The sequence below is a fragment of the Epinephelus moara genome, chromosome 17 (genome assembly GCF_006386435.1).
Source record: "Epinephelus moara isolate mb chromosome 17, YSFRI_EMoa_1.0, whole genome shotgun sequence".
Lineage (NCBI taxonomy): Eukaryota > Metazoa > Chordata > Actinopteri > Perciformes > Serranidae > Epinephelus > Epinephelus moara.
Window position 1 is genome coordinate 21,681,539 of NC_065522.1, and position 27,794 is coordinate 21,709,332.

The 27,794-nt window shown below is 40.2% G+C and overlaps 1 protein-coding gene across 1 annotated transcript in view; it reads right to left on the reverse strand.

The window, feature by feature from the left end:
* The window catches only part of actn3b (actinin alpha 3b), a 51,532-nt gene that overhangs the window by 10,951 nt on the left and 12,787 nt on the right, over positions 1-27,794 (reverse strand). Inside the window, exons 2-11 of the mRNA XM_050067008.1 lie at positions 12,707-12,821; positions 10,515-10,634; positions 9,460-9,546; positions 5,767-5,854; positions 5,433-5,511; positions 4,511-4,592; positions 3,884-3,969; positions 3,546-3,638; positions 1,574-1,804; positions 901-1,048 (exon numbers count right to left, since the gene is read on the reverse strand). Coding sequence (XP_049922965.1) covers positions 901-1,048; positions 1,574-1,804; positions 3,546-3,638; positions 3,884-3,969; positions 4,511-4,592; positions 5,433-5,511; positions 5,767-5,854; positions 9,460-9,546; positions 10,515-10,634; positions 12,707-12,821 — 1,129 coding nt within the window. The remainder of the gene's footprint in view (positions 1-900; positions 1,049-1,573; positions 1,805-3,545; positions 3,639-3,883; positions 3,970-4,510; positions 4,593-5,432; positions 5,512-5,766; positions 5,855-9,459; positions 9,547-10,514; positions 10,635-12,706; positions 12,822-27,794) is intronic.

The following is a 27,794-nucleotide window of genomic DNA, read 5'->3' on the forward strand; positions in this document are numbered from 1 at the left end:
ATGATTTTTTTGTGCAATTTTGAACATATTTTACTATGACTTTTTTGTGAAATTTTGAACGTCTTTGACATACAATGATGACATATTTTAATGATTTTTTTTGGACATGCTACACTGATGTTTTTATCTGAAGTCTGAAGTCATATTTTGATGATAAAAATCATTTTTGTCATTATATATTTTACCATAATTTTGTTTTTTTGGACTTACTATGCTTTGGCTTTTTAATACATACTTTGTGTGACCAACAACTGTATGAGTTTAAAAAAAATTATGACACGCAATGCAATGACTTTTACATTTTTCTTTTGGACAAACTATGTTATGGCTTTGTAATACAGTATACATTTTTTATGACATATAGTACTGTGATTTTATAAAGATTTTTTTCTGTAATGTATTATTTTAATGATTTTTTTAATGATTTTTATAACATACTATACAATGACTTCCTTTTACGATTTTTTTGGGCATACTACATTATGACTTTTTTTAAACTGTTTTTTTATTTCATACTATACTAGGACATTTTTATATACTTTTTAATGACATACTACACTGACTTTTTAATGACCTTTTCTGACAAGTTTTTATGATACATAGACATTTTGAAGGCCATCATTTTTCATTACATACCTTGACTTTTGTGGTTTTTATTACATACTATACTAGGACTTAACTGATTTTTTTCACGACATACAATACTATGACTTTTTTGCTTAGTATTTCTGCAGCTGGTTGTTTGAGGTTCACAGTACAGAATGATATGAATATTGACAGTAGAGAGCTGTTTTAACATCATTCTGCTGAAGGCAGAAAGTTTCACCTTAAATCTAAGAACACATGTGCGTCCTGGTACCCTGAAAATCATGTTTTATCACACCTTTCTGTTGGCCCTACCTGCAGTCCACGACTCATGCATATTGCACTTCTGCTTGAACTTCTCAGCCAAGTGATCAAGTCTCTCCAGGCGGCGGATCTCAGTCAGCAGCCACTCCTCATAACCCTTCTCCACCCCTTCCAGACCCTTCCAGGCATTGGCAATATCCTGGAGGAGAGAGAGGCTTTATCATCTCTGAATGCTGAGAACAAGGACTTCTCAATAATCTTTTGACACTTGTTTGAGTGAATTTAGTGTTCAGAATGTGAATAAAAACTGTGTGCCTTGAGAACACTTTAATATCTATGTAAATTTCTGAGAAATTAGAATTAGTGCTCCATTGTTTGCAGATGAACTGCAGCCGCTTTGCATTTCAGCCGACTTAAACATGAGCTATCCAACACAACTCAGCATGTTCTATGCTCTCTGCTTCCCTTTCTTTTTTGTGCATTCTTTCCACCTATTTCTATATTTCTTTATTTCAAATTGCTGTTGTTGGGTGAGGACTTTGTAGCTGAGAGAACAGTCTTATTTTCGTTGGATCACAAAGCAGGGGGTCGAAGGATTCTACGAGCTTTAGGAGATGGAAAACAACAAAGGAAGAAGTAATCCTCTAACTGATCTGAAAGCCTGAGAATTTACGACACTGTGCAGCAACAATAATACACTAAGCTAAAAATCTGTCCAGCTCACCGACACCATCTTTCCCTCGGACGGCATGAAGGCGGGCCTGTTGCTAAGCCTCAGCTTGGTCTGCAGAGTGTTGAAGTTGATCTCCAGCTGGCATTTCTCCTGCACGCGGGGTGGCTTGTGGATGCGGCGGTAGTCACGGAAATCCTCCAGCTTCTGCTGCATGGCGCGCATGGTCTGCTCCGCCACGCGGTTCTCCAGCCAGGGGATGGTGCGGCGAATCCACTCCAGCAGCTACAGAGAGACGGGAAAGTCAATTATTCTTGTCTGTAGTATTTAGTTTTCTGTCCTGTATATATATTTTTCCTACAATCTGCTGTCCTACCACTGTATCACTTTGTTGTATACTAGGAAGAGTACATCAAGGCTCCGTCAAGGCTGTCGTTGGTACAAAATATAAGGATATATCGCATATGGATTTGGGTGACTTCATGTCTCAGGTGGTTTTTCCTTTGGAAAAGGTCTTAGATTTGTAAAATGTCAGCTATTCCCCACATCTATCTGTTTCTTACTATTTCTCTACAAGCAAAATTACAAAGACACTGTTGTCAGTTTTTTTTCTATCATGGTTGAAGTCTCTTAATCCCTTGTAACTTCACTGTTTTAGTTATTTGTAGATCAAAAAACAGCTTTAGAAATACAAACACTTTGAAGCTTAAAGATGTAAAACTGCTTTGATGCCCACTTGTCATTATTCTTTAAATGTTATTGACTGAAAAATTAAACTAATTAAAACTGTTCTCAATAAAATAATCAATAATGACCGTAATTAGTAGCTGCCATACTTTTTTTAACAGCTGAACACCCTCTTGGATCTAATCAATAGCTTTGTACTCCTGACAGGATTTATGCAGGATTTCAGGATACAGCACTTTAAATTGCCTTGTTGTTGAAATGTTGTCACAAACTTTAAGGGTAACTTTGGTATTTTTCAGCCTGGCTCCCACTTTGCTATGATTTGTGTCTAAATTAATAGTGGGAACATTGGGGACAAAACAAACCACAATGTTACCACTGTTCGCACGGTCACTTGAAGTCCACTTAAAGTGCTCGTTTTTGCAACTGTCAGGCGCAAATTGTTATTCTATGCGCCTGACATCATGGAATGGATCCCTACAGAGACAGACCTTTTTGTTAAAGAGTAAGATCCTTCTTGTTTAATGAGAAACAGCCCTTAAATTGTCATCTTCAAACCCACCAAACTCCATTTAAATAAACAGTAATTTTAGCACATATAGAGTCAGTATATTTTCACATCTAACTGGTAGAATTAAGGGTTTATTTAAACCAAACCAGAGTTGGTGATTGCTGAAACTTGACTTTTAATGAAGTGTGTTTTACAATGATAAAATTACTGTTTATTTAATTGGGTCTGGTGGGTTTGGCAGTAGCAATTTCGGGCTGTTTCTGGTTAAACAAAAAGGATGTTACTCTTTCACAAGAAAGTCTTACTCTGTAGGGATCCTTTTCACTATGTTGTCAGACACCTATATAACAATATGAGCCTGTCAGTGGCAAAAACAAACACTTCAACTAAATTGAAGCGAGCACAAGTGACGATAATTGCTGCACTGCAGACTGTTTTGTTCCAGTTTTCAACAACTGATGTTCCCATTAGTCACTTAGACACAACAACGTGGGAGAATAGGGTCCAGGTTAATAAAATACAGAAGCTACCCTTTAAGAATTAATGGCAAATCAAACTGATTATAACAGGTTATATATGCTGATAATATGTGCACACCTGAGTGCATTCGTCTTTATTGTGATTTCTGGATACTGTTCTGTTATTGTTCATAAGTTTCTGTAACTGTAACATTTCAAACTATTGATTTGCCTGCGGTGATTCTGGAGTCGTGTCATGTTAAGGAGAAAAACACTGAGTTTACACTGCTGGAACATTAAAGTGTTGCTGCAGAGGAGGATGTGCAGGACAGACTGAGAGTGGGAGTATTTGGTTGCAGTGGTTTCTCACCTCACTGGCCAGCTTCTCGTACTCCTCCATCAGTTTCTCATTCTCCTGGTTGACGGCCAGCACCTTGCAGATACGGTTGGCAGCGGTCTCAGCCTGAGGGAGGGAGCGGGAGTAACAATTAATATACGTTTACAACGAATCATAACAACCAAGATTAGTAAATCTCTCACATTTATTCATTAGGAGAGCTGCTATATCAGGTTGATGGTGTTTCATACATCATTATATAAAAAGTGAGAACATTTCGGCTGTCATACACAAAGCGACAAGATCCAAACAGCCTTATATAAGATATTAAACTATAAACACAACAACGTAAAAATAAAATATAATCTGACCTGCTCAGCGCCAGCGAAGGCGTGGTAGAAGCAGGACACGTAGGTCATGATGGCCTTCTCATCAGGTTTGGGTGTGTTCACAATATCTTAGGGTGGAGAAAACATGGCTATTAAAATATTACAAAAAGCTTCTGAACATTTATTTCTTGTGAAGAAGAAGCACACATGAAGTCAGACTATTATTTTGCCAGATACTGCGTCACCTAAATATTTTGTAAAGCAGCTTTAAAACTCAACATTTTTATAATATCTATGTTTTTTCAATTAAAAATGCAATGCTGCTCATTTGAATATAAAATGACACACACAATGATTGCCTGCATAAACTAAAGACCATTATGTTTTACTGTTGTGTGTATGAGTCATTTCAGCCATTCTGTCTACAAAAAAACAAACCATTTGAGGTCAGAACCATCGGTGCTTCAATAGATGCTTTTAAAGTAATTTATGCATTATCTTTTTTAATGCTGATGTTTGAATTTCAAGTAAAAAGGACCTCTTGTCCTTGAACAATCTGCCATTATGTGCTGTACTTGTCTGCAGTGGAGGTTATCGGTGTGTGTCAGCACTAAAACACACAACCTCCTGCAGAGGTTAGTCATTCTGGTTGTTGTTTCACCGACTCACCTTCAGCGTCAAGCATCTTGGGGATGTCCAGGAACTTCTCAGCCACCTCGAAAGCAGTGTTCAGGTTACCAATGGGGTCGTCCTACACACAGATACAACTACTGTCAGACATGCACATTATTGGCCTGCACTGCACTACCAATTATAACAGAATCAAGAATCATAATAACAGCCGGTATCATGGTCCACATTGAGAAGACGGTAACAGAAACAGGATTCACACACTGGATTAAATCCATTTTACAAAGCAATGCTTAATTCTCAGACAGGTTTTGGCAGGCAAGCCAGTGTGTGGATCTCATTTTTGTTTCCTTCTTGTGTTGTTTGAAGCACTTGTCCAAACATTTTTGGAGGGAGGATGTGTACACGTTGCTTTCTGACCACAGTGAGGAGGAACACGGCTCCAGAGGAAACATTAACTACTTTTTCTTCTATTTTCGTAGCCCGTTAAACTGAAATACTGACATTTTCAGGACAAAATATTAGACAGCTATAATCCAAGTGCACTAGTACTGACTTTTAAAATCCTTAACTGGTCCAACAATACACTGAATTATGACTTATTTGTGCTTCAAATATGAACTTCTGGTTTACATATGAGGTTGGGAATCTGGACATGTAGGATACCAAATCTTTTGTGTCCACCTACAACAGAATTGATATTGCAACACTCTGTTCACTATGTTCTAGACTACATATCTTGCAGACACACTGCATTTCAAATGACATTCTGTAAAAATGCTCTGTACTATGAGCAAAAAAACGGAGTACTGAAATAAAGCATAAAAGATCTATGAGCAGATTCAATAACATTGATTCTGAGGCCGAGTATCAAACAGCTTCACTTGTTACAAAAGGAGAAGATAAAGCAAAATAGATGAGGGAGAAAAGATAAAAAAGGAAGGAAGGAAGGACAGGGCACCTTTCTCAGTTTGGAGTAGTCAATGAGGTCAGGTCTGTGTCTGTGGATGAGGGCGCACAGAGCCAGGCCGTCCTTCCAACTGAGCCACGAGAAGAGCAGGAGGGCCACATCAATGACAAGTGGGAAAGAGTAAAGGTGGATTTATGAGATAAAGGAGGATGGAAAGGGAAAGAGAGAGCAGGAGAAAGCAAAAAGGAAGGTAATAAAACAGGATGAGGAGGAAGGTGTTACATAGGAACAACAGATTTGGAAAAGAAAGGCAAAACATTAAAGGAAAAACAAAAGGATGTTTGCAGTTCCCTGTTAATGCCACAGTTCGGCGTTAGAGACCCACCTGATGTGGAAGTTCTGCACATTGACGTTCCTGTAGGGGGCAGTCTTCCTCTGGCACCACAGCAGCAGACCCTCCTTAGCAGAGGTCTCTGGAAAACAAAGGGAGGGAGATGCACAGATGAAAAACATATGTATATGCAACTTATTCAGGTATTATTATACAAGAAAGGAGGGTGTTTTCAGAGAGATAGACTGAATGGTGGAAAGTGAAAAAAAAAAACTTAAGACACCACAATAAAGATGGATCAAGTTCTGGTATCAGATTTTTGTCTGTAGCCGATATATTTGTAAACAAAGTTTACTTTTAAAGTCAGGCTAGTGCAGATATTGTTTCCTGCACTTGTGCAGAGAGGAGGCGTTATGAGAGTTTCGGAGGAGGTTGATGGCCAGAGAAGTCAAGCATATATGACAGCAGCAGATATTGAGGAGCAGGAGCAATAAAAGAGGAGCTAAAGAAGATGACTTGAAGGTGAGGGTCAGGTGTGAGGAGGGACGGGGTGACCAAGGTCTGAGTCTTTATAAACAAGAATTTATTGTGCGCTGACCTGCCTGACAACATGAAGGCTGGTTAGGGTGACATGAGGTGCAGATGAAGTTCAGGGAAATTTGTTAGATGGACTGATTTGTAGAATCTGATTTACTGCACACGAGTATGCAACAAACCACACAGTGCAGTAAATATACAGCAGGAAACTGAGAGGATGCAGAGCACGTGGGCCTGAGACTCACATGGGACTGATGTGTGAAACTCACTAAGTAAATAAGCAAAGTGTGTGTAGTTTTATCGGTTCTTGTGATGTTGATGTTGCTTAACTGTAATGTCCTTTCAAGACAAAGGTAACTGGTAAATGGACCTGCACTTGTATAGCGCCTTTCTAGTCATCTGACCACATTCATCCATTCACACGCACATTCACACACTGGTGGCCATACAAGGTGCCACCTGCTACTCAGTTTTTAACACATTCACACACCGATGGACCAGCCATCGGGAGCAATTTGGGGTTCAGCATCTTGCTCAAGGATACTTCGACATACGGACTGGAGGAGCCAGGGATAGAACCGCCAATCTTCCGATTAGTGGACCTCTGAGCCACAGCCGCCCATTGTATTCAGTGAGTGTTTTGTAGGGCTGTCCCAAATGCTGTGAAGCCTCTACTGTTGCAATGGTAATCAACATCCGAACCCAAAAATAATAGCCCATGAAATTAGACAAAGTAATCCATAGGGATGTCCCGATCCAGCTTTTTCACTTCCGATCCGATACCGATATTACAGCCTTGAGTTTTGGCCGATACCGATACCGATCCGATCCAAGCACGTATATACATATTCACTTATTTTGTTGTGAGTCATGTTAGAAAAGGTTTGATCAAGCAAAGAACAACTACTTAATCGGGTTAGTTAGAATGATCCACAACAGTTGGTATGAGAAACTGACCTGTTTATTGTTAACAGGGTTAAATAAACAAACTTTAAACTTGAACATTAACATTAAATAAAAAATATAGCTGGTTTACTTTGGCTGCTTTGGCCCCTTAATAAATAGAAAATGAATCAACACAAGAAATCTTTAAAATGTCTAACAATGAAATTAAAATAGCAGCAAGACTCCACACACTTGTGCTTTGGCCCCCTAATAAATAAAAAAAAGATTAACACCACAAGACACTGTTTGCATTTAACAAACAATGCAGCCTTTCCTTTTCAGTTATTTTAGTAGTGTTTTTGTAGTCCATCCATGGCTCCAATTTCACTAATTGTGCCCAAAACAATGCCATCAGTCTCTTTACTTAAACAGTAAGAGTGTAAACCAAATAAAAATATCACTGTCAAAAAACCAGAGCAGAAAACAAATACTCAGTTAACTAAATTGACCGCGACTCTTCCTACCCTCTGTGTGTCTGCCGACTGCATGCTGGCCTGGTGGATTGATACTAAGAGCTGGAGCGGATCACTGGAATGGACTGCTTGAATCGCGGAGCGCTGGGCTGGCCGGACAACCTGGCACGGAATCCGTGAAAAACTGGATCGGAGTTCATGGATAGGCATTTTTCCATGCAGTCCGATCCGATACCCATGCCCGTTTTTTGCTAATATCGGCGGCCGATTTTCGGATCGGGACATCCCTAGTAATCCAACATTAGTCAACATTAACATAGGCTACAGTCGATGTATGTTGTTATTAGTTTATGGGCATACCTATGAGCAAATTCATTTTTATGGGGTACGGATAAAATCTACTTGAGGCATATTTTGTGGCTGTTTTTGCTTCAATAAAAAGGAAAATTCTTAAAGTTTTGTCCTCATCTCTATTCAGACTCATAATTACAATAATAGCAAAGTTTGGGAACAATGACCACAAGTTTTGAAGCTTCAAAGCACCAAAAATGGTTCTCAGGACAGCCCTAGTGTTTCGTAAAATCATCAAATCATTTCGTTCCGCTGTAGTGTGTGAGATTGTGATTGTTACGACAAAGGAACGTAAACATGGGTCTGTATGTTGTGCTCATACGACAGACATGGTGATTGTAGCTTCAATAGTTTTGGTCAAAAATCTCCTTACGTTATAATTAAAAATACACGGCAGCAGCAGGAAGGCTATAATATTTTTATGAATAAAAGCATGAATTCTACCTGTGTTTTTTCTTAAATTTGTACTTTAAACAAGCCGAACTATGTAAGTCACCATTACCAACTCCCACCGACTGCTGCAATGCAGTTTAACATTTATCTATTACATGCAGTGATACGTGTGTGTCATGAGTTGGCGTGGTGGTTGGTACGCTTATGTGTCTGTAAGTGTCGGATCAGAAGGGTTAGGGTTAGCATGTGTGTAGGAAGTAGAAATGTGTCATCATCAACACAGAGTCAGCTATTTTGGAAAGATAAGGGTAAAGCCTGATTTATGTTTCGACATGCAGCACTTTTGTAGAGTGTCATTTAACAGTAATGATGTGTTGTAATGAAGTGTTGCGCAAAACTTCCTTTGGAGAATTTTGTTATGTCGCGGACATCGTCATGTTTTGTCCCGCAATGTGATTGGTAGTGTTACTGTCGTTGCCATGGATAAAGTAGTTTTAAATCATCATGAATCTCCAACCTTCATTCAAAGTCATTCAAAAGGACAGGGGCCAGCCAAACTGCCTTCACCAGGCTGACTGACAACAGATATTTACTAGATCAAAACAGCTGTCATGTCATGTTTTCAATTTGTTGTAGAGCCTTCGTATTGAGCTTTAATGAAAGCTCTCCCCGTGCTGAGTTGAGTTACAGACAGTAAAACTACAAGGAAGTACACAGAGGTCATCTCAGAGGTCAAAAAGATCCCCGCATTTTTACAAGGGGCATGGGGCTAAATTTGTTTTACAACCTTTATAGATGACAAATCCTCTTAGAAATGAACCTCCGCTCTCCACAAGCTACAACCAGCTGCTGGTTAGCTTAGCTTAGCATAAAGACTAGAAACAGGAGGAAACAGTTAGCCTGGCTCTTTGTTCGAAAGCTCACTAATTAACACACTATATCTCATTTGTTTTAATCGTACAAAAACCAAAGTGTGAAAAAGACAAGTTGCTGTTATTGCTTTAACCACTAAACACCCTGACTACAAAAAAACATCCTGAAGTTGTTAAATTACTATTCCTATTACAAAAGGCTAAGTTAGTGTATGTAAAAACACACACACACACACCTTCCACAGAGATGTCCTGGATGGCGAAACGCAGGATGATGGTCCAGATCATACCAAGGGTCATCTTCACATTACCGTCAACAATTTCTGTAAAAAACAACAACAACACACAAACAATTAATAGTAGAAGACAAAATATAAAAGACCAAAAGCCGGCCCGTCAGTCGTGACTCCCTACAAGGTTAGAAGTTCTGTCTGCTATTGAATCAACTTTAATTGAATGCCTTTTGAGGCTTTTGCTGTTGAAACAAATTGAATTTCACGCCGCCTGAAGGCTCAAAAGAAATCTCAACTGCAATTAAGAGTGAAGAAAATTTAAGTAAAATAAAGTTACACGAAAATCCACCAACTGCTTTTGAAGTGCTGTGATGTGAGTGTTGCACGAGCGAACCTCTCAGCTTGTTTTTGTGAACTCTCAAGTCTGATGTTACGCTGACTGAACTCAGCGGGGTGAAAACTGTTCAGAGTCATGCAGATTTAGAGGACTAACAGACACTGTAATATTATTTAAATGTCAATGTGGAAACTATTTGAATTATACACCAGTTTGGTTAATACTGCTGTTGCCTTTCATCTCTTCATTCATGATGCAGTATCTCTGTACAATCTTTAGTACAGTTAATTTACAGCGATTTTGCTGCAGTTCTCCTTCATCATATTCAATGACAAACATTTTAAATGATAACATACCTCAACAGTTTTTTATTATTTGAATTATGTATCTAATGTGCTGTGATCTGATCCAGGATAACCTCAAATACCTTAGAGTACATCAAATTATTTTAGACTAAATTAAATCACTTGTGTATTGCAGCTAATACCTCGTGTTTGTTCTCAGTTGGGTGATCTGTATTTTACTTTCCTGCCTCGCTGCCTCATCTCATCTAAATTCTCATGACGCTGTGAACTTCAGCAGCCATCTGGTGATCAAAAATAGGTCTAAGAAATGCAAATACTGTGTGACCTTGGTATATTAATTAAAAGAGACAAAAGCAGGTAATGGAGGGAGGAAACTAATAAAAAGGGGACGTTGTTAGTCGGAGCAGGACTCTCACCCTCAGCACCGATAGACACCAGCTTGACCCCCTTGCTGCAGATGAAGTCCAGAGCTTTATTCACGTTGGCGATCTTGTGGAAACGCATCTTGCCTTTGTCGGGTTTGGGCAGCCTTTCACCTGAAAAAAATAAAAATAAATTCACGACAGTCAAAACAAAATTCAGTTGGTCAATCAACAAGCAACTTCTCTGGCTCCAGTGTCTCAGGTGTGAGGGTTTGTTCAAAACTGAATCTCTTTGGTTCTTAACAAAACATGTGAAAATGTCATCTTAATGAAAACAGAAAAATATATTTTCTTAGAATTTCTTTACATTTTTAGACCAAACAATAATCAATAAACCAAGAAAATAATTTGCTGATTAATTAATAACAAAAACAACCATTAGTTAAAGCCTTTGTGATTACATTTCATCAGGGTTTGTCCTTCAGTACATCTAAAGTATAATATATAAGCTCAGGTAAAGCTGGGCAACATATCGATATCATATCTATACTGTGATATGACACTAGATCGTCTTAGATGTTGGATATCCTAAGTGTTGCTTAGTTAGTGCTTGGTTTCAAAGGCTACATTATAGAAAAGTGATGTAATCTTTTAACTTAACCACACAGCTCTGTTATTTGTTTTTACCCACTTAATAATATCCACATTACTGATGATTATTTATCTAAAATCTCAGTGTTAATATTTTGTCAAAGCACCAATAATCAACCCTAAAATATCGGCGCAACATCAATATGGAGGTATATATTTGATTTTCACTATACTGCCCAGTCCGGAGCTCAGGTTCCTAGAAAAACAGCTTTTCGTAAACCAACGCGAGAGGAGTGTTGGTACTCGATACCTTTGAGCTATGGACCAAAATAACCCAGTACCAAGTAGCATCGTAACTCCTCCAGTTTAACAACATCTGCATTCGATCCCTTTTGTTCCAAGATCTAGAAAAAAAATCCTTATTTGTATGGTTTTGCTTGCAGCCAGGGGTTTTTCAATTTATTGCAACATGTGACTGGCCCACAACTGCTGCAGCTACAACCCATACAGTCTGTGGTGTGGCCCGGAGTATTTGATGGAGTTAGCAGTTTAGCGTGCAGAGATGCCACGAAAACCTTTGAAAATATGGTTGTACTACTACTACAGTGGTGTCTGATAAAAATAACTGCATACAATTTAGAAGCATTATTTTCAGAAAAACTAGAAAGAAAATTTTTATGCCACTGAATGCTTCTATTCACATGATGAGTATAGAATGATGTAGAAATAAAAGGTATCAAATAAGTACTCTACTGGCATTGGTATAAAGTTAAGAGTACTGGTACTACCTGTGTCATAATTTTTTAAACAACACCCAACCCTATAACCCAGACAATATTTCTGCTGTTTGGCTTTCATTCCTACAGATGTTACAATAGTCTATTGGTGTAGTCATTTTTACTGTATTTTTACTTCAAAATAGGTGTTTTTTTAATAACTGAATTGAAATTGACTTTTATTTATTTAATCGTCTGTGTTGGGTAGAGGATTTAGGCTGTTCCTGTGTCTCTGAAGTTACGCTTATGGGTACAACGTTACCATAACTGAGAAGAATTGTGGCTAAAATGATGATGGATAAGATGACAAGTTGTAAAAAACAATTTCCACTCTCATAATGTCTTCAGCTTTAGAGAGATCATGATATGCACCAGTTAGAGTTGGCCGCTATGACAGTATATACCATGCGGCAGTATGATGCCAATGGTAGATATCTGGCAATACTGGTTGCTCCTCAGGATCTATACTGGGCAGGATATGTAGCAAATCAAAGCTAGATTCTTGCATGATTCTTACATGATCACAAAAATCTAGCTCCCTCGCAAGGTCACGTGATTTGGGCAGACATGGAGGGGGAGAGTGAATCCGTAAGAACACTTGAAATTACTGTTCTCAGGAAGGTTAAAGCTTTCATTTGATTTTAGTTTTACAGTTTTGAGTCTTTCGTTTTTGACTCAAGTGTTGTCACATGTGAGGAAGTTGTTTTTTGCTTGTTTGTTTGTTTGCATAGAAGTCCCAAATAAAAGAAGAAAATTATCAAACCCGATCTCAAGAGTTTCCAAACAGCATTACATCATGGATAAATACAGTATATCATCCACAATGACTCAGTAAGTAAACAGTAAATGTGTGTGTGTGAGTGTGTTGATGAGATCCACCTGAAATGACCTCCAGCAGCAGCATGAGTTTGAGGCCATTTCTGAAATCCTCTTCAATGTTCTCAATCTGTGTCCCGGCCTTCCTCAAGTGGGAGTTACACCAAGCTGTGAAGGTCTGAGAGAGAGAAGATAGAGAGGGTTGCACTGTCAACCATCTGACTGTGTGACGAATACATTCACAGACACTGACAGCTAGCAACACAACTATACCTGCACACACATACGTATATACACACACAGCTTGATGTTTCCCTCTTGAGAGCAGGGTCAAAACTGCTTAGCAAGGCCTGAACTGTCCTCTTCAATTTGTGACCTTGTTATGGCTGTGGCTGCTGACGGGGAGGGAGCGCGCACACACACAGACTGAGACATTTATGTCAGTTTGACTGTTAACTCAACAGCCCTGAACAAGTTGTAACTGACTTTTGGTTTATGCTGTTATTCAGTTTGTTTGTCTGTTTTGGGCAGTCATCTTGTGGCAATCACTGGAGGAATACAAAAATACTGTAACATTATAAATACAAAGTACCTTTTTTTTGAGGATAACATCAACAGGTAGTCACCTTTATCATCAGTTACTTGAAATTTACTTTGAATTTGATAACAAAGTAAAAGAGAAACGTAAAGGAGCTATATATGGTATTCAAAGTCTGGGCCTAGATTGCCTGCACGCAGCTCTCATCTCTGGCATCACAGGGAAACATGGAGGTGACTGAGCTAAAATGGTGGATGCTACGCTAACGGTGCTAACAGCTGCAACAATGCTACCATGGCAACGGTGCTGTAAGAGTTGACAATATTAACCTGGGGGGAAACCAAAGGGCATTACAGTTCCACAATGACACAGTCCCGCAACATGGGACAGGACAGCTTTATCAGCGTTAACTGCTGTGTTAGCACAGTGCAAGTCAGTGGTGATTAGCTAGCTAATGGGAAATACACACAAGGGCTCACATGCACTAACATGGACGCACAGCAGGAACATCTACGAAAACAAATAACAGAGAAGCTCGGTTTACAACAAACACAGAGGAAGTGTGACTTCATTCTCTGCTCAGGGCGCCATTACTCCACTAGTAGTAATGTTTGTTGTTTCATAAATGTTGTTCAAAATCTCACATGTAGAACCGTTAAAGAAATTACTACACAAGAACAATATTACATAAAAAACAAATCTGTAGGTGATGGGACAAGATTTTGGTATCCGAAATTTTCTGGTTTCTGTCTGTAGTCTGTCGTCCAAGTAATATTGACCAATCACATTTAACAGCAGGAAACAGTACATGTGGAGAAGCGTAATGCATTGGCCAAAATCTACTAATGAGGAGCCAGCTTTATATTATCTTTCCCTCGAATTTTTCTGCAGGTATTGGGGTACAGAGATTAGCTGAAATGAGCAGCGCACAGAAGAGGAAGTCTTGGCGTGGATTTCCACTGGTGTCATACCGATGGCCAATGGGTTTTGACACTGACAGAAAATAGACAATTTTAATCAAAATGTCTGCAGCCATTAGCTGTGTTTAATTCAGCATCAAGAATATATTTTATGTGGTTAGAGCAGGAACACCAGTAAAACTGTCTGCATTTATCTGATAAATTAATGAGTGATTCTTACAATATATGTTGTCTGCAGCTGCTTTATACTGTATGAGAAGCATCTCCTTCAGTTTATTAAATCCAACAACATGTTAATAAATATGCAGCCTCCCATTTGAGAGCAGAGCACAGCGCCATTACACACAGCTGTCCACTGTGTTTAACGTCATTAAATGATGTGCAAATGACCACACAAACCTCTGCACACATCAGACTGGTTGATTACAACTCAGTACTTGTTACTGGGGTTTAATAACCCTGTACATCAGGATCTCCTCTCCACCTTCCTTTCTGCATTTGTTCAGATCAATTTCAGTTTCAGTTCAATTTATTTCTATTGCCATCACATAAATTAACTGTCCTGCAGACAAACAACAGATCCTGACGCTGCCCATACTGGAGTTTGTCATTCAAGTGTAGTGCAATGACTCTATTAGTGTGATGGCCCTAAGCCAGGAAGTTACCTGCCATAAAGTCCTACATTTGGTCGTGTGTCGTGTCGAGCATTTTGCAAGAGTATGTGCTGCATCTTTTAAAAGCCAGATCTCTCATTTTAGAAACCAAACTGTTCATTAGGTGATGCCGCCGTGCGTAATAGGCAGAATGCAGACGGTGATGTAAATGGCTCTCAGCCGCTGAGTGCTTGCTTTTGGTCTGTCTGGAAAATTGCCTAATGGCGTCGGTCGTGCACGTCGGGGACAATTCAATTGGTTCCATCAGGCCATTCAATCAATCTCTGAATGGTATTTTGAGAGGCTTTCATGGCGTTTAGCTTCCAATGTGAATATAGGATGTGTGTGTTCGTATTCAAGAGTGCGAGTGTGTGCTAGGGCTGCTACTGTAGAGCCAAAACTTTGCCAGGGTTTGGAGGATGTGTGGGTGTAGAAGCAGAATAAGTACATGAGCTGAATAACTAACTACAGATGATAGTGTGGGCGGAGTGAGGAGAGAGAGACTATGCAGAGACAGAAAGAGAGACAGGGAGAGAGAGATGTATAAATTAGCAGTGAAACACGGTTTGCACTCAGTAGGTGAGAGCATACATTTTCCATTTCAGCAGAGAGCATTTAACACTCTAGAAATCAAAATGTATATGTCCTTGTACAGTATGTGGGTGTACGGTTACATCTGTGTGTGCGTCCGTGTCTATCGCCTGCACTCGAGCGTGACTGTAGATCTACATGAGTGGACAGAGACGCAAAGCACCAGAGACAGACAGAGAGGAGACGGTGACAGGGAGGGAGAGAAGGAAAAGGTGTTTCTGACAGAGAGAAACCTCACTGGTGACTGATTGATAGACAGTAGGGAAATAAAGTGAAGGGAAAACTGCACTACACAGCCCCACACACCTGAGCTGTGTATTGGCAGGAATGTGGCGATACGATAAGTATCATGATACTGGGGTCATGATTCAATATATGGCAATATGTTGCGATACTGTAGGCAAGGTAATAAATTACAATTTTTAAAAATAAACCTTATTATAGGAGCTAGAGGTGTGCTCTTAATGACTCTGCTGATCAGGGAGGGGGCATTTTAAGCAACTTCCATATTCGACTTGCACTGAATCACTGTGGAGTGCTCAAGTGCTTGCAAAAACAAATCTGATGTAAGAATAGATATGTAAAGTTGCCAACAATGTGATTCAAACCATACATTCAAAGCTGACTTAATAAAAATCAGCAAACTTTCTGATGCTGCCGTTGCACAAGTAAGACAGAGTGCTCAATTACTATCTCTGGAGTCTGGAGCCACTCTCCTCCCAGTCAGTTTAACACCCAGTTAGCACAAGCTAACACAACAGCAGTGGCTAACATCCGACACCAAGCTGTTAACGGTCCGAACAAACTCACACTCACACCAAAAAGGCTCAACTCTTTTGTTAAACCCTTTAATAAGCAATAGGCAATGTTAGCTGTGTGATGCTAACAGTTGTGCGGGTGGACTCTCACCAACTGTACCACCACGCAGAGCTGACAATCTTGCAGCAGTAGCACTGAGGGAAGCGATATACTGCATGCAGCTGTACGCTAAAGTGAGATTTTACCCATTTTAATTGTTAAAAATATATCTAAAAGTCACGTTCACATGTGGGAGGCTGGGTGGTAATTACTCTATACGTTAAATGAATACTGACGTACAAATCGTGTACTCGACTACTCAAGCCCATCCCTACAAGCCATATGTTGTTACCCTGGACTGGAAGAGTCAAATGGCTAATGACAGATTACAACACTGCTAACTAGCGGTGCAGGGTTTAAACACGAAACAAAATAAACTACTGCCACAAATCTTTGCATGTTAACAAAACTGATAGGTGAGCATTGATACAGTATCACAAAACATAATATTGTGATACTTAAGTGTATTAATATTTTCTTACAAACAATTAGTCGAGAAACAGAAAATGATTAGACCAAAAATGATTAGACCGAAAACATTATCTTCCATCTTATGCAAAAGTAAACTGGAGGTCTTTGGATTCTGGACTTTTAGTCGGACAACACAAGATAATTTACCGTAAGCTCTACTTTACAGTTTGTACACTTGTGTGCATTATAAAATCTGCACGGTATACGGAAACACAAAAAAATGTATCTGTTAAATATATACATCCATATTTCTCACTTGGTTATCCACGCAGCACCTGCAGTGGCTCTATTCCCCCCCAAGGGGGTCCACCGAAAAGTTTGAGAACCACTGTATTAATGCAACCAAAATATTATAATAATCTAATGATGTATTACATATACAATTTATAAAGCTGCTAATAAACACTTTTGAATGCAGGGCTTGTAATATAGTATTTTTATATGGTAGTATAGGTACTTTTACTTTAGTAGGATTGGAATACTTTCTTTTACTACTAGCAGCAGCTGATAGAAACATGCCAACTTAGATTTTGTTTCGCAAACGTCACTCAAAGTTCGCATAACATTTGGACAGAGAAATACATTGTCCCGCCTGAGAAACATTATTCAATTCAAACTGAATTTCAGTATTTAAAGGCCAAAGAGAGACACTTGTCGGAAGAGACAGAGCGAGGCAGCGAAGTGGAGAAGCGAGAGGAGTGACAGGAATGCCCAGGCCCTGGTGTAATTTGATGTAAGGGTCTGGAGAGGAGAAGAGGCCGCCTGTCCAACCAGCCGGGGTCCCAGCAGGTGCTTGTCTCCTTTGCCATGCATGACCAAATTTAGACAGGCTCCTAATCCAGCACACACAGGCCACAAGGCCGAGCCAGAGAGGAGACGAGAAGGTGGAGGAAGGAGGTAGGGAGCCGAAGGAGCAGTGGGGAGGAGGGTGGGGGCTAAATTAGGTAGAAGAGGGGGGAGGAGAAAAGACTGAAAAGTGAAGGGGGGGTAGAGGCTATATCGGGTTGCTATGGGACACCACGGGACAGCTGAGAAGGCAGGATTCCTGAGGTGAACTGTAAGCGTCCAAGACGGAGCGAGAGAGGAGAAGGAGGAAAAGAAGGGGAGGAAGGAATGGATTGAAGAATATGATGAAGTACAAAATAATAACTTGAGAAAGTGTGGGTAAGATGAGAGGGGTGAGGTCTCGCCGACATCAAAGGAGAGCTGTTAGAAACTAAACTGGTGGTAATTGAAATCGAGGATTCACTTAACCTAACAAAGCTGGAGATACAAACATAATCCAGAATTCATTAAATCCAATATGCTTAACGCCGCTCTGCGGGATAAAAAAAAAAAACAATTATCGTCCATACCTTGGAAAGCTATTATTTCTTGTCCTCTGCATGTAATACTCTATTATCTCATCCCTTGGGTTTGTTTTAATGCCTGTGGTGGTCTACAGAGTCCACCAGCATGAGGTCACCCTCCATCCCGGCATCACTCCCCCTCCCTCCTCTCCTCTCCTCTGTCTGTCCACACCTGTCGGTCTGGCCCAGCTCAGCTCGGCCAGGGCCTTTTTACAGGTCCTTCTTGTAAAATGAGGTCACGGTGGCCAAGCAGAATGCCTGTCATAACTACGCCCCCCCCCAAGGGGAATCAGGGCTGCTGACCCTCAATACAGCTGACACGCACATGTTCCCACACACACACACACACACACACACAACCCTCTTCCCATCTGAACACACTCGGAGCTCTTAATAATGTCGGCTAGCTCTGCTGTCCATCAAAGAGCTGATGCAACCACGACACTGCCTGGAGTTACCGCTGCCAGCCTCAGAGGGGAAGCCATGAGCAAGATACATGTTCTGAACAGACCTGTTCAATATCTGCACCTCACATTTCATCTCAGCAAAGCCTTGATGTAGTCTGGTTAGAGTAGAAACTAATAATACCTTAAAGGTGGGAGGAAGCAATATTCGGCGCTGGGGATTTTCTTCCTGAGGGCAAATGTTGCCGTGTGATCTGATTTTAAGAAACTTTTAGCTGTTTTTAACTTTTAGAATAAAAGTAAAAGAACAAATTGCATAAATTAATTTCTTGTACTTCTGGGGAAAATTCCAAGAAATGTGATAGCTTAAAAGGATAATTATCTTAGGGCATTTTCATATGATTGAAGAGTACGACTGTCACGTGTCTCCACTCTCCCACCGCTCAGCTTTCACATAAGTAATATTGTTCTGTACCTGAAAACACTTGCGTCATCTTCAGTGACATGTTTGTTGTGCCACAGTGTGAAAAAGAGCACCGAAAATGGACCAGCATTCCGCCAGAGCTGCGACTGCAGATTGAAGGCAGCAGCGAAGCCAGATTTGGGTATGTCTATGGCTTGCTGTGCAGCTGTCTGATATACAGGCATCAGTATTAAATTGAGAATGTCAGTACGTTTACATGCAGCTTGAGAAAATCCAATTCTTGGCTTAGTCAGACTGAAACCGGACTTTTAAATGCATGTACACAGCTTACCGACTGAAATTGGACTATCCGTAGCTCAACTAACACACCTAGATAATCCGATTGAAAATGGAACTATTGCTGCATGTACCCACTCAGTCCGTCTGGAGTCGGATTCGGCGTTCTGCGCATGCACCACTTTTTCTTTCGCAGGCTTTCACCCGGACGAAGAAGGAGATGACGTAACAGCAGTGCAAAACAAACAAGCACCATGGCGACTGAGAAGTAGAAGACGCACTTCTGGGCGGACGAGGTCCCTGATGTGTAAGCCCCCTTGAAATTGATTAGTAAGTAGTGATGGCAAAGCACAAGTTCACAATTTATATATATAAAAAAATCAGTGATTGGGCAAATTTGACGGAGCAAGTAAAATAAAATAATGGGAAAGATTTTATCGGTAAATCGAGGTGTAATTACTAAAAATTAAGCTTTTCTATTTTACTCAGTTGTTGTTTTGGAATCACAATTATTTACATTAATTATCTGGGAAAATACAAGAGAAAAAGTACTGTTAGATGAACAAGTAGCCATAAAACATAAACTATGATCACTACTAGACACATTTATAGTATTTCTTTCTGAATATGAATTTGTCTTATTTGGTGTCAGCTCTCTAAATAAGATTATTTTGTGTAGACACAGTTTAAATAAAAAAAAAAAACCTTTCATTATGAAGCAAAGACTAGAAGGCTCCTGGGATTACACTGTGTGTACCTGTGACATAACTCTCACCACAGTGTGCACACACATTATGGCCTCCTGCAGTTGACCATCCTGTCTCGCTGCTATGTTGCAGGTTATGTGCCCCCCGCCCTCTGTGGTGCCGGTCCAACACATTACACACACACTCTGTCAACACACACACCTCAGCTGTGGCTGACCTGATGATTAGCCCGAGTGGCTGTTACACTCCCGCTATGTCAAGGTGCTCTTTACACTTACAGAGCTCAGTTTCTCTAAGACCATCCTTTGAAGCAGATATAAAGCACTGGACTTTACATTTCTGCTAATTAGGTGGATAATTACATAAACCTGCAAGACGGTCTTAATTTACAACTAACCCTCTTTGCAGTTTTCCCTCACTGGCGTCCAGTCTATCGCCATGGAGGAGTGTGGAGATTTAATTACATAAGTAGCTGATTTCCCTAATTAGCACCTTCAAATCAGAGACGGACGGTCTAATTAGGGAAATATGCTGGTGTAGTGTTTGTCTGGAATGAAACCTTGCATACTGATCGGGCTTACAGGGAACAGTGCCTGCATGTATCCATCGTGTCTCTCTATAGCTTTGTGCTCAAGATGTGGTGCATTTTCTACCTTTAACACATGGCTACTGCAGTGAACTGTGGTGTGCTGCTGTTGTGGAAAATGATGCAGAGGACAATCAGAAAGCAATCAAGCTTTTAAGAAGGCTCGTTCTGAAGCACGAGGCACAAATGCACTTTTAAAAAATCTATTGTCATTCGTTTTACCCGAGTTCAGCATCTTAGAGGATCATCTTGTGAGCTCATGATGGACTAAGACAGGACACTTTTATTGCAGCTTTGAACATTACGCCCATAACCTCCTTCTTTCAAGTCCAGTTAGTCTAAATAAAAGTCCTGACGTGGTGCTTAAGATGCACCGTTTTATTCTCTTCAAATTGTTTTTTCCTTTTGTCCCTTTTTGTTTGAGCCTATACACTTATTTTTTAAGCAAATAATTTATTCATTTTAATATTTATAAGTAACAACAACACACATATATCTACATATAATAAAAAATCTGCTCCTCATTTATATTGTATCACTATAAACGAGCTGTATCACAGTACTAAAAAAGGTTTATGTCAACATACAGCCGGTATATATTCGGTATATGTGCCTTATCTCAATATAACACAGATATTTACGTCTCACTGCTGGTGTAAAAATAGTCTGCCTGCAAGGCTGACATGGTTGACTCCATTCACACCTGTCTACTACAGCCACCTTTGTCACACACCTGTTCAGAAGTCATGTCCCAGACTCTCACACAAACACATCCATGCATGCCACATAAACAAATCACAGCCCACTCGCATGCACTGACAGTGCACACCACAATAATAGCAGCACATAAAAACACTGTGCTCTTTTGTTTATAAGGTCACTGTGCTTGTGATGCACGAGGACAAACGCCATTTAAAAGTCCAGTATGTAGAAAGGGGGATGTATTGGCAGAAATAGTATATAATAAGTATGTTTTCTTTGGTGTATAATCACCTGAAAACAGGAATCTTTGTGTTTTAATAACCTTAGAATGAGACGTTTATATCTACATAGGGAGCAGGTCCTTGTCCATGGAGTCCACCATGTTGCACAGCCATGTTTCTACAGTAGCCCAGAACCGACAAATCAAAGACTGGCTCTAGATACGGCCATTTGCATTTTTGTTTCAGCCACTGTAGTTAGCAGCCCCTCTGCAACGAGCCAGAGAGCATTAAAAAAACACTGATTTTAAATATGAAGCTGTTTTATTCAGTGTTTCTACCAGAAAAATCACCGGGTTTGTTGTTTTTGAGAGGAAGAGACCTCTGCAGATAATTCGGCTCTTGGTAAAATCCTCCTGAACAATCTAGAGTGAAGATCCTAACCAGGAGTTCACACTTGGCACATGAAAGAAGTTTCAACTGGTCACCGACAGATGCCACTAAATCCTACACACTGCCCCTTTAACTTGGACCAATAAGACACACTAACACAGAAAAATTATTTTAAAGAGAGATCTGAAACTTTAGATTCAGTCTCCTACTTACCACAGATCATAAATGTGTAGCTGGGATCTCAAATAGTACAAATATATGCACATATGAAACTACAACACAACACTATACACACGAATGTCCAAAACCTAAAGAGTCACAGCTTTAAGCCAAAACCTGAGGCCACACTGGTAATAATAGTTCTTCAGTTCTGGACCAAGGCCACTTCAGTCCACCTGTGTGTCTGACAGTAATAAGTGTGTGCACAGAGAAGGAAATGTGCACCCTTCACCCACAACGAAAAAGAAACTGCGGCTCCTAATGTCAATAAACCACAGATTGGTCAGGAGTTATTAAAAACACAGACACAGAGCACAAAGGGCTCCAGCTCCCCTGTACCAATATGCCTGCTCATCTCTGATATTGGATTTTTCCCAATTCATCAAGTCTTTAATAGAAGCTGACACTCTTTTACAGCTTTAATGTTTCATAATGTTATTAGGTCTCAACTTGTCACTTCAAAAAGTTCCACAAATAAAAGTTATTAGGACATACTGTAGGTATCTCTACATGTAATGCAAGGCTCAAGACAATCCTCTACGGTCACCGGAAGACAGACTTCAAGTGTGATTTTTCGTTTCAAAATTCATTAAAATGCTGCAAAGTCTCCCACTCCTTAAGTGTCATTTACATTGTTGGCTGACTTCCCAGGCACTGTCAATGGCCACTCAAAGTCTCAGTAGGACTCTATGAACTGAACAAAGCCACCAGACAGTGTAAGAAATGTAACCGACTCTGTTGATCTGTCAGCACATAACAGAGTGGAGGAAAAGAGCATAATTTGCTCATCTGTCAAGGCTGATGGAGTGAAACTGCTCCACTGCTGAGCTGCTCACATCAGTAAAAACTCAAACATGTAAAAAATATATATATCTAACATCGGTCTATCTCAGGCTTTCACTCAAAAAGGGTGTCAATGATATCTAAACGTAGATGCCGGTAACGATTCGCATTAGAAAGGAAACACCTTCCAAAAACTGCTGACATTTTTACAGATTTGCAAAACTGTGACAGCACTTACGTAAGTCCTCAGCCATCACGCTTGTGACAGATTTGAACGCTGTAAAAACACATCAGCTCTAAGTGGACAAACACCAGTGGACTCCCATCAACACTTGTCATCTCAGTGCTAGAGTGACGAAAAAAAAACTGCAGGAAAGTTTGCTGTGTGTCTGACTTTTTTGCATGATTACAGTCTCAACTTGTCATGCGGACGGATGTTTGCGACGCAAATCGGCAGTGAAGGACAATGTGAAAACACAGTGTGGTGCTGAATTTAATGCCGTTAGCCAGAAAGAGCTGCAATGATTAGTCGATTAACTGATTGGTTGAACAAACTATTGATCGTTTCAGTCATTTCTCAAGCAAAAATGTCAAACATTTGCTGGTTCTAGCTTCTTAAATGTGAGAATTTGGTGGTTTCCCTTGTTATTTATGATCGTAAATGAAGACGCTTTAGGTTTTGGACAGTTGGTTGGACAAAAAAAAAAACAATCTGAAGGCATTATTTTGGGCTCTGGATAACTGATGAACATTTTCCACAATTTTAATCTTAATCATGAAAATATCTGCCAGATTAATCGATAATGAAAATAATCATTAGTTGCAGCCCTATGGACCATAACTGGCTGTTTTCTATGCACCTCAACAGTACAAAAGTAATGGCACATTTGAAATAAAAATATATGTACATATTTTAAAAACACAACTTGGCCTGGGTACAATTAAAGTCTTTAAAATCAGAGGTCATTCTGTAAAACAATTTTTCTACTTTACGAAAAAAAGAAAACTATTAAATATCAAATGTCTGGAAACAAAATAGTCTGAAACTGGCAACATAAAAATTTTAAAATCAGAAACCATCTGACCCGACATTCGACGGCAGCTTTCAGTGCTTGTATCACTCACATATCATGTTTGTTTATCTGACTGACTTCATGTCTGACATCACTTCATTGCGTCAGGGCTCTCTTGTAAACAACAATCACCCTGAATTCCTCCACCCAGTTTCAACAGCCGATGAAGTGACAGGACCATCGTGAAAGGGGAGAGGAGTTACAACACACAACAGGTGCAGGAGACATTTAGGAGCCCCCAGCCACCCACACTCTCTCTCCCCTTACTCCTCTTCTTTCCCTTGTGGCCTTTAAATACCCTCACCCCTCAAACGGACCCAGAGCCCTGAACTTGGGTGCCACAGGAGGATTTGAGACAATGACACAAGAGCCAAGAGTTGACCCCACCTCTAACAGGCCAACCTAAACTCTCCTGCCCCACTGACTTACCTCTAATCCCTTGTTACATCTCAACAACTATTAGGAATTGCTGCATGTAACTTGTGACAACTTCCTCTTACTGTATTCTCTAGAAATAGATTTGGTGATGTCACATCTGTTGGTGCAGATAATTTTACTGCTCATCTTCATTTTCAAATGAATAAACAGGCTAAATCTGTGGGCGTATACACCCAAATTGCTGATACATTATCTTGAGATTGTTAACAGAAGTACATTGTGGTTTTCTATATAAAGTTATGAGTCAACTAAGGTCAGTGGGTTCCAAACACTTAATCTTGTGTGAGATGATTACCAAAATGGGAAAGGCAATGTTTTCTCTAAAATTAGTGTTTTTTAAATAGGAAGAATACTGGATATGGTTACCTTTGTACTCCTAAAAAATTATTTAGATTAAACACGTAATCGAAGAAGGGAATATCATTTTTTTGTTACGAGTACTCGCAACTTATACCTACATTGCATACATGCTAATCGGGCTTTCCCATTTACCGTTTTAGGGCTTAAAGTAGTAATCAATCAGATTCATATGCGCAAATCAACCCCCCGAACCCAGCCAGACTACCGCATATTTGTATGTGGGACCGTATGTGGGACCGATTATACGTCCGCCCCCTCGCTAGTCAGCACCAGAAATATTAGTCGGTTAAACCTATTTTATTCATTTATTATTCATGCAGCCGCCTGCCACTAGTGGGGGCTACAGAGCCATCAGACAGCAGTCCCCCTCCCTGCGGTAATGCTTGAGTAGACTGGAGTTTTAAAACAGCATGGCGGGAAATTGGAGAGATGTCCTCTCGCCAAACCAGCGTGATTTGGCAGAACTTTGATCTAGACTATGAATTCAGCGGCAATTTATTTATTTCAGATGTTATTTTAGTGGTTAACTTTTGACTGAGTTGCCGTCATGTTCACACTCATACCGCACGCCGCAAGGTGTCTCGTACTTCAGCGGCATTTAAAATCTGACATGGTTGTTGAAGATGATTAAAGGCTTCAAAGGGCTCTTAAGGCACACAATATTTTTTGGGACAATGTTTCAAATACTTAATTATGCTAAATCTTGACTGTTTTCTGAGTCTTTTCCCTTTTTTAGACTAGTCAACTAGTCTTAATTAAACTTTTCATTTAGTCGACAGGGAAATTAGTCGCCAGAAATATCTCTAGGTGTGACAGAGAGAGGGAAGCGAAGCGGAACTTCTGCACGCAATATTTCTGTAAGTTATTAATAACCTGGACCGCTGTGGGGGATTGATTGTGGTGGATGAAAGTGTAGAAAGATTTTGGTGCAAAAACAAGCAAAGCAAAGCATCAAACTTAACTGACTGAGCCACATGAATGTTTCTATTTGGGTCAACACAGGGCATTAAAAAGACAATTGTTTTTCCTCTTATATAAGGAGGAGGAACCTTAGTGAAGGTGGAAGTAATAAAAAAGGAAATCATCACTTCTCCTCACTGAATATCAACAGTCAGGTCGTTTAGATAATATAAAAAGAAGCTTTCTCATTTCTAAATCTTAGTGAATATTCTTTGAACATCAGTTTCAAGTTACATTTCCAGCAGGTTAAACTGTAAGCGAATAAATCCCCAACATCAATTTATCAGCCCTCCTCTTCCACCTCTTCTCTATGAAGGATTAACAGGCTAATATCCCAGAGACTGCGCTGACAACAGGGCCACTGCCGGCCTCAAATGCAAGGCCCGAGTCCAAACCCATGGATTTATGTCAGTGTTTAGAGGATAAAAGGCCTAGGACACCTCTCCTAGTCAAAGCATGTGTGCGTGTGTGCATCAACCCTGTGCCAGATGCCAGTGAGATATACTGTAGGCACAGGGGATTTCAGCTGGTTAGGGAACAGGTGGAGCAGGTGGTGAAACACAACAGTCCTCCACCCACAAACAGTGAGAACAATGCTAATGTTTTTAAAGATTTAAGGATGAGTTTTGTACAAACAGAATGCAGTATTAGGCTCCATTCTGAAACGTATACACACAAAGCTGTGCTGTGTTTACACATCCAATATCCCTGTGCTGAAGTCACCCACAGCATTTTAATGGGAACAACTCTACGAAACATCCGATTTTGATTCATGGCACACAAGCAAGTCAGACAAACACAGGAAGGAGTGTCACTGTGCTCTAGGAAATAAGGTTATGACAAAAACAAAATGACTGGTGCCGCATGGATACACAGGTACTGTGCCTGACAATCCTGCACCACATTATCTACAACCCAGGTACTGCATTTATTTTCTGTCCGCGGCTGTACAACTCACAGGAACGGATGGCTAACCTGGTTCAGTCAATCACTTGTTTTGACACAACCATCTGTCTGCGTCGTCATATTAATTGCTTCTGCTCGGTGCGAGGAAACATTGTGTCCTGCTCTGCCCCATTATGCCGCCTCACATCGTGTTCCGCACCGTTCCAGGTTGCTGTGCTACCAGATTGAAGATGCCAGGCAGAAATGCAAGCCAAAAAATGAACAATGTGTGCTCCTCCAGCACTGTCTCCATGTGTGTGTCTGTGCCCGTGTGCAGGTGTTCGCTTGTCAGAATTGCCAGAAATGCTGACAGCAATCGAAGAGCAGGAACACTGTGGCACAGCTTTCAAATTTTTCAATTTAACGATGCTAAGAAGTGAGGGCTTCGGCAATTATGCAGAGAAAACAGTTACCCATTTTTCTGGTATCACAATGGATGAAGTGACATTTTGTTTCCTTTATGTGATGCAATTTCAGTTCACCAAGGATGTTGTGGAGCCCAATTTAGGGGCTGATGATTTAAAATTGTTTGGTAGTGTAAAGTTCACAGGAATATTATGTGTTCACAGTGAAACTACGCCACCTGGCTGGAGTACGTAAGATACAGTCAGTCAGCGAGACAGACAAAACTGCGTGTGTAATCCTTGGTTAATAAGTCGATGTTTGTCTGTTGCATATCTACACAACAGAAAAGTTACATAGGTGAAAAGGTTATTATTAAGACAAGCGGATGAATATGGCTCAGCTAAGTAGGGTTTGGACACACACAGCAGCTATCAGGGGGCGATATAGCACTCAACGATAAAGCTGAGCTAAGCTAACAAAGACTAGCATGGATGGTAGTCAGCACAATGCAGCAAACATGGCAGTAAACAGTGCTTCCCTAGAACTTTCTGATACCTAAACAGAGCCCAGCTTTGTCGGACCTTGCCGGAAGAAAAGGGATGCAAAGGATTGAAAATTATTACCGGAGATGCTAGGCTAAAAGTGCTATCTTTGCACGTAGCAGGACAACAAGTGCATGATGCTTACAACACAACAGCAGCACGATATTAAATATGTAGATACAAAGCAGAAGTTATCTGGATACTTAGAACTGTCACGAGAAAAAACATCTTGTACCAAAAAAGAGAAAAGAGAAAATCTGGAAAGTTTTAACAGCACACAAAGGATGTTAGTGAAGAACTGTGAGTTTGCAAATGTTGAGGGAGGGATTACGACGCACAGCAAACAAAGCTGTGCATCATCCAAGCTACACAGAAAGTGCTGAGGGAGCCTGAACT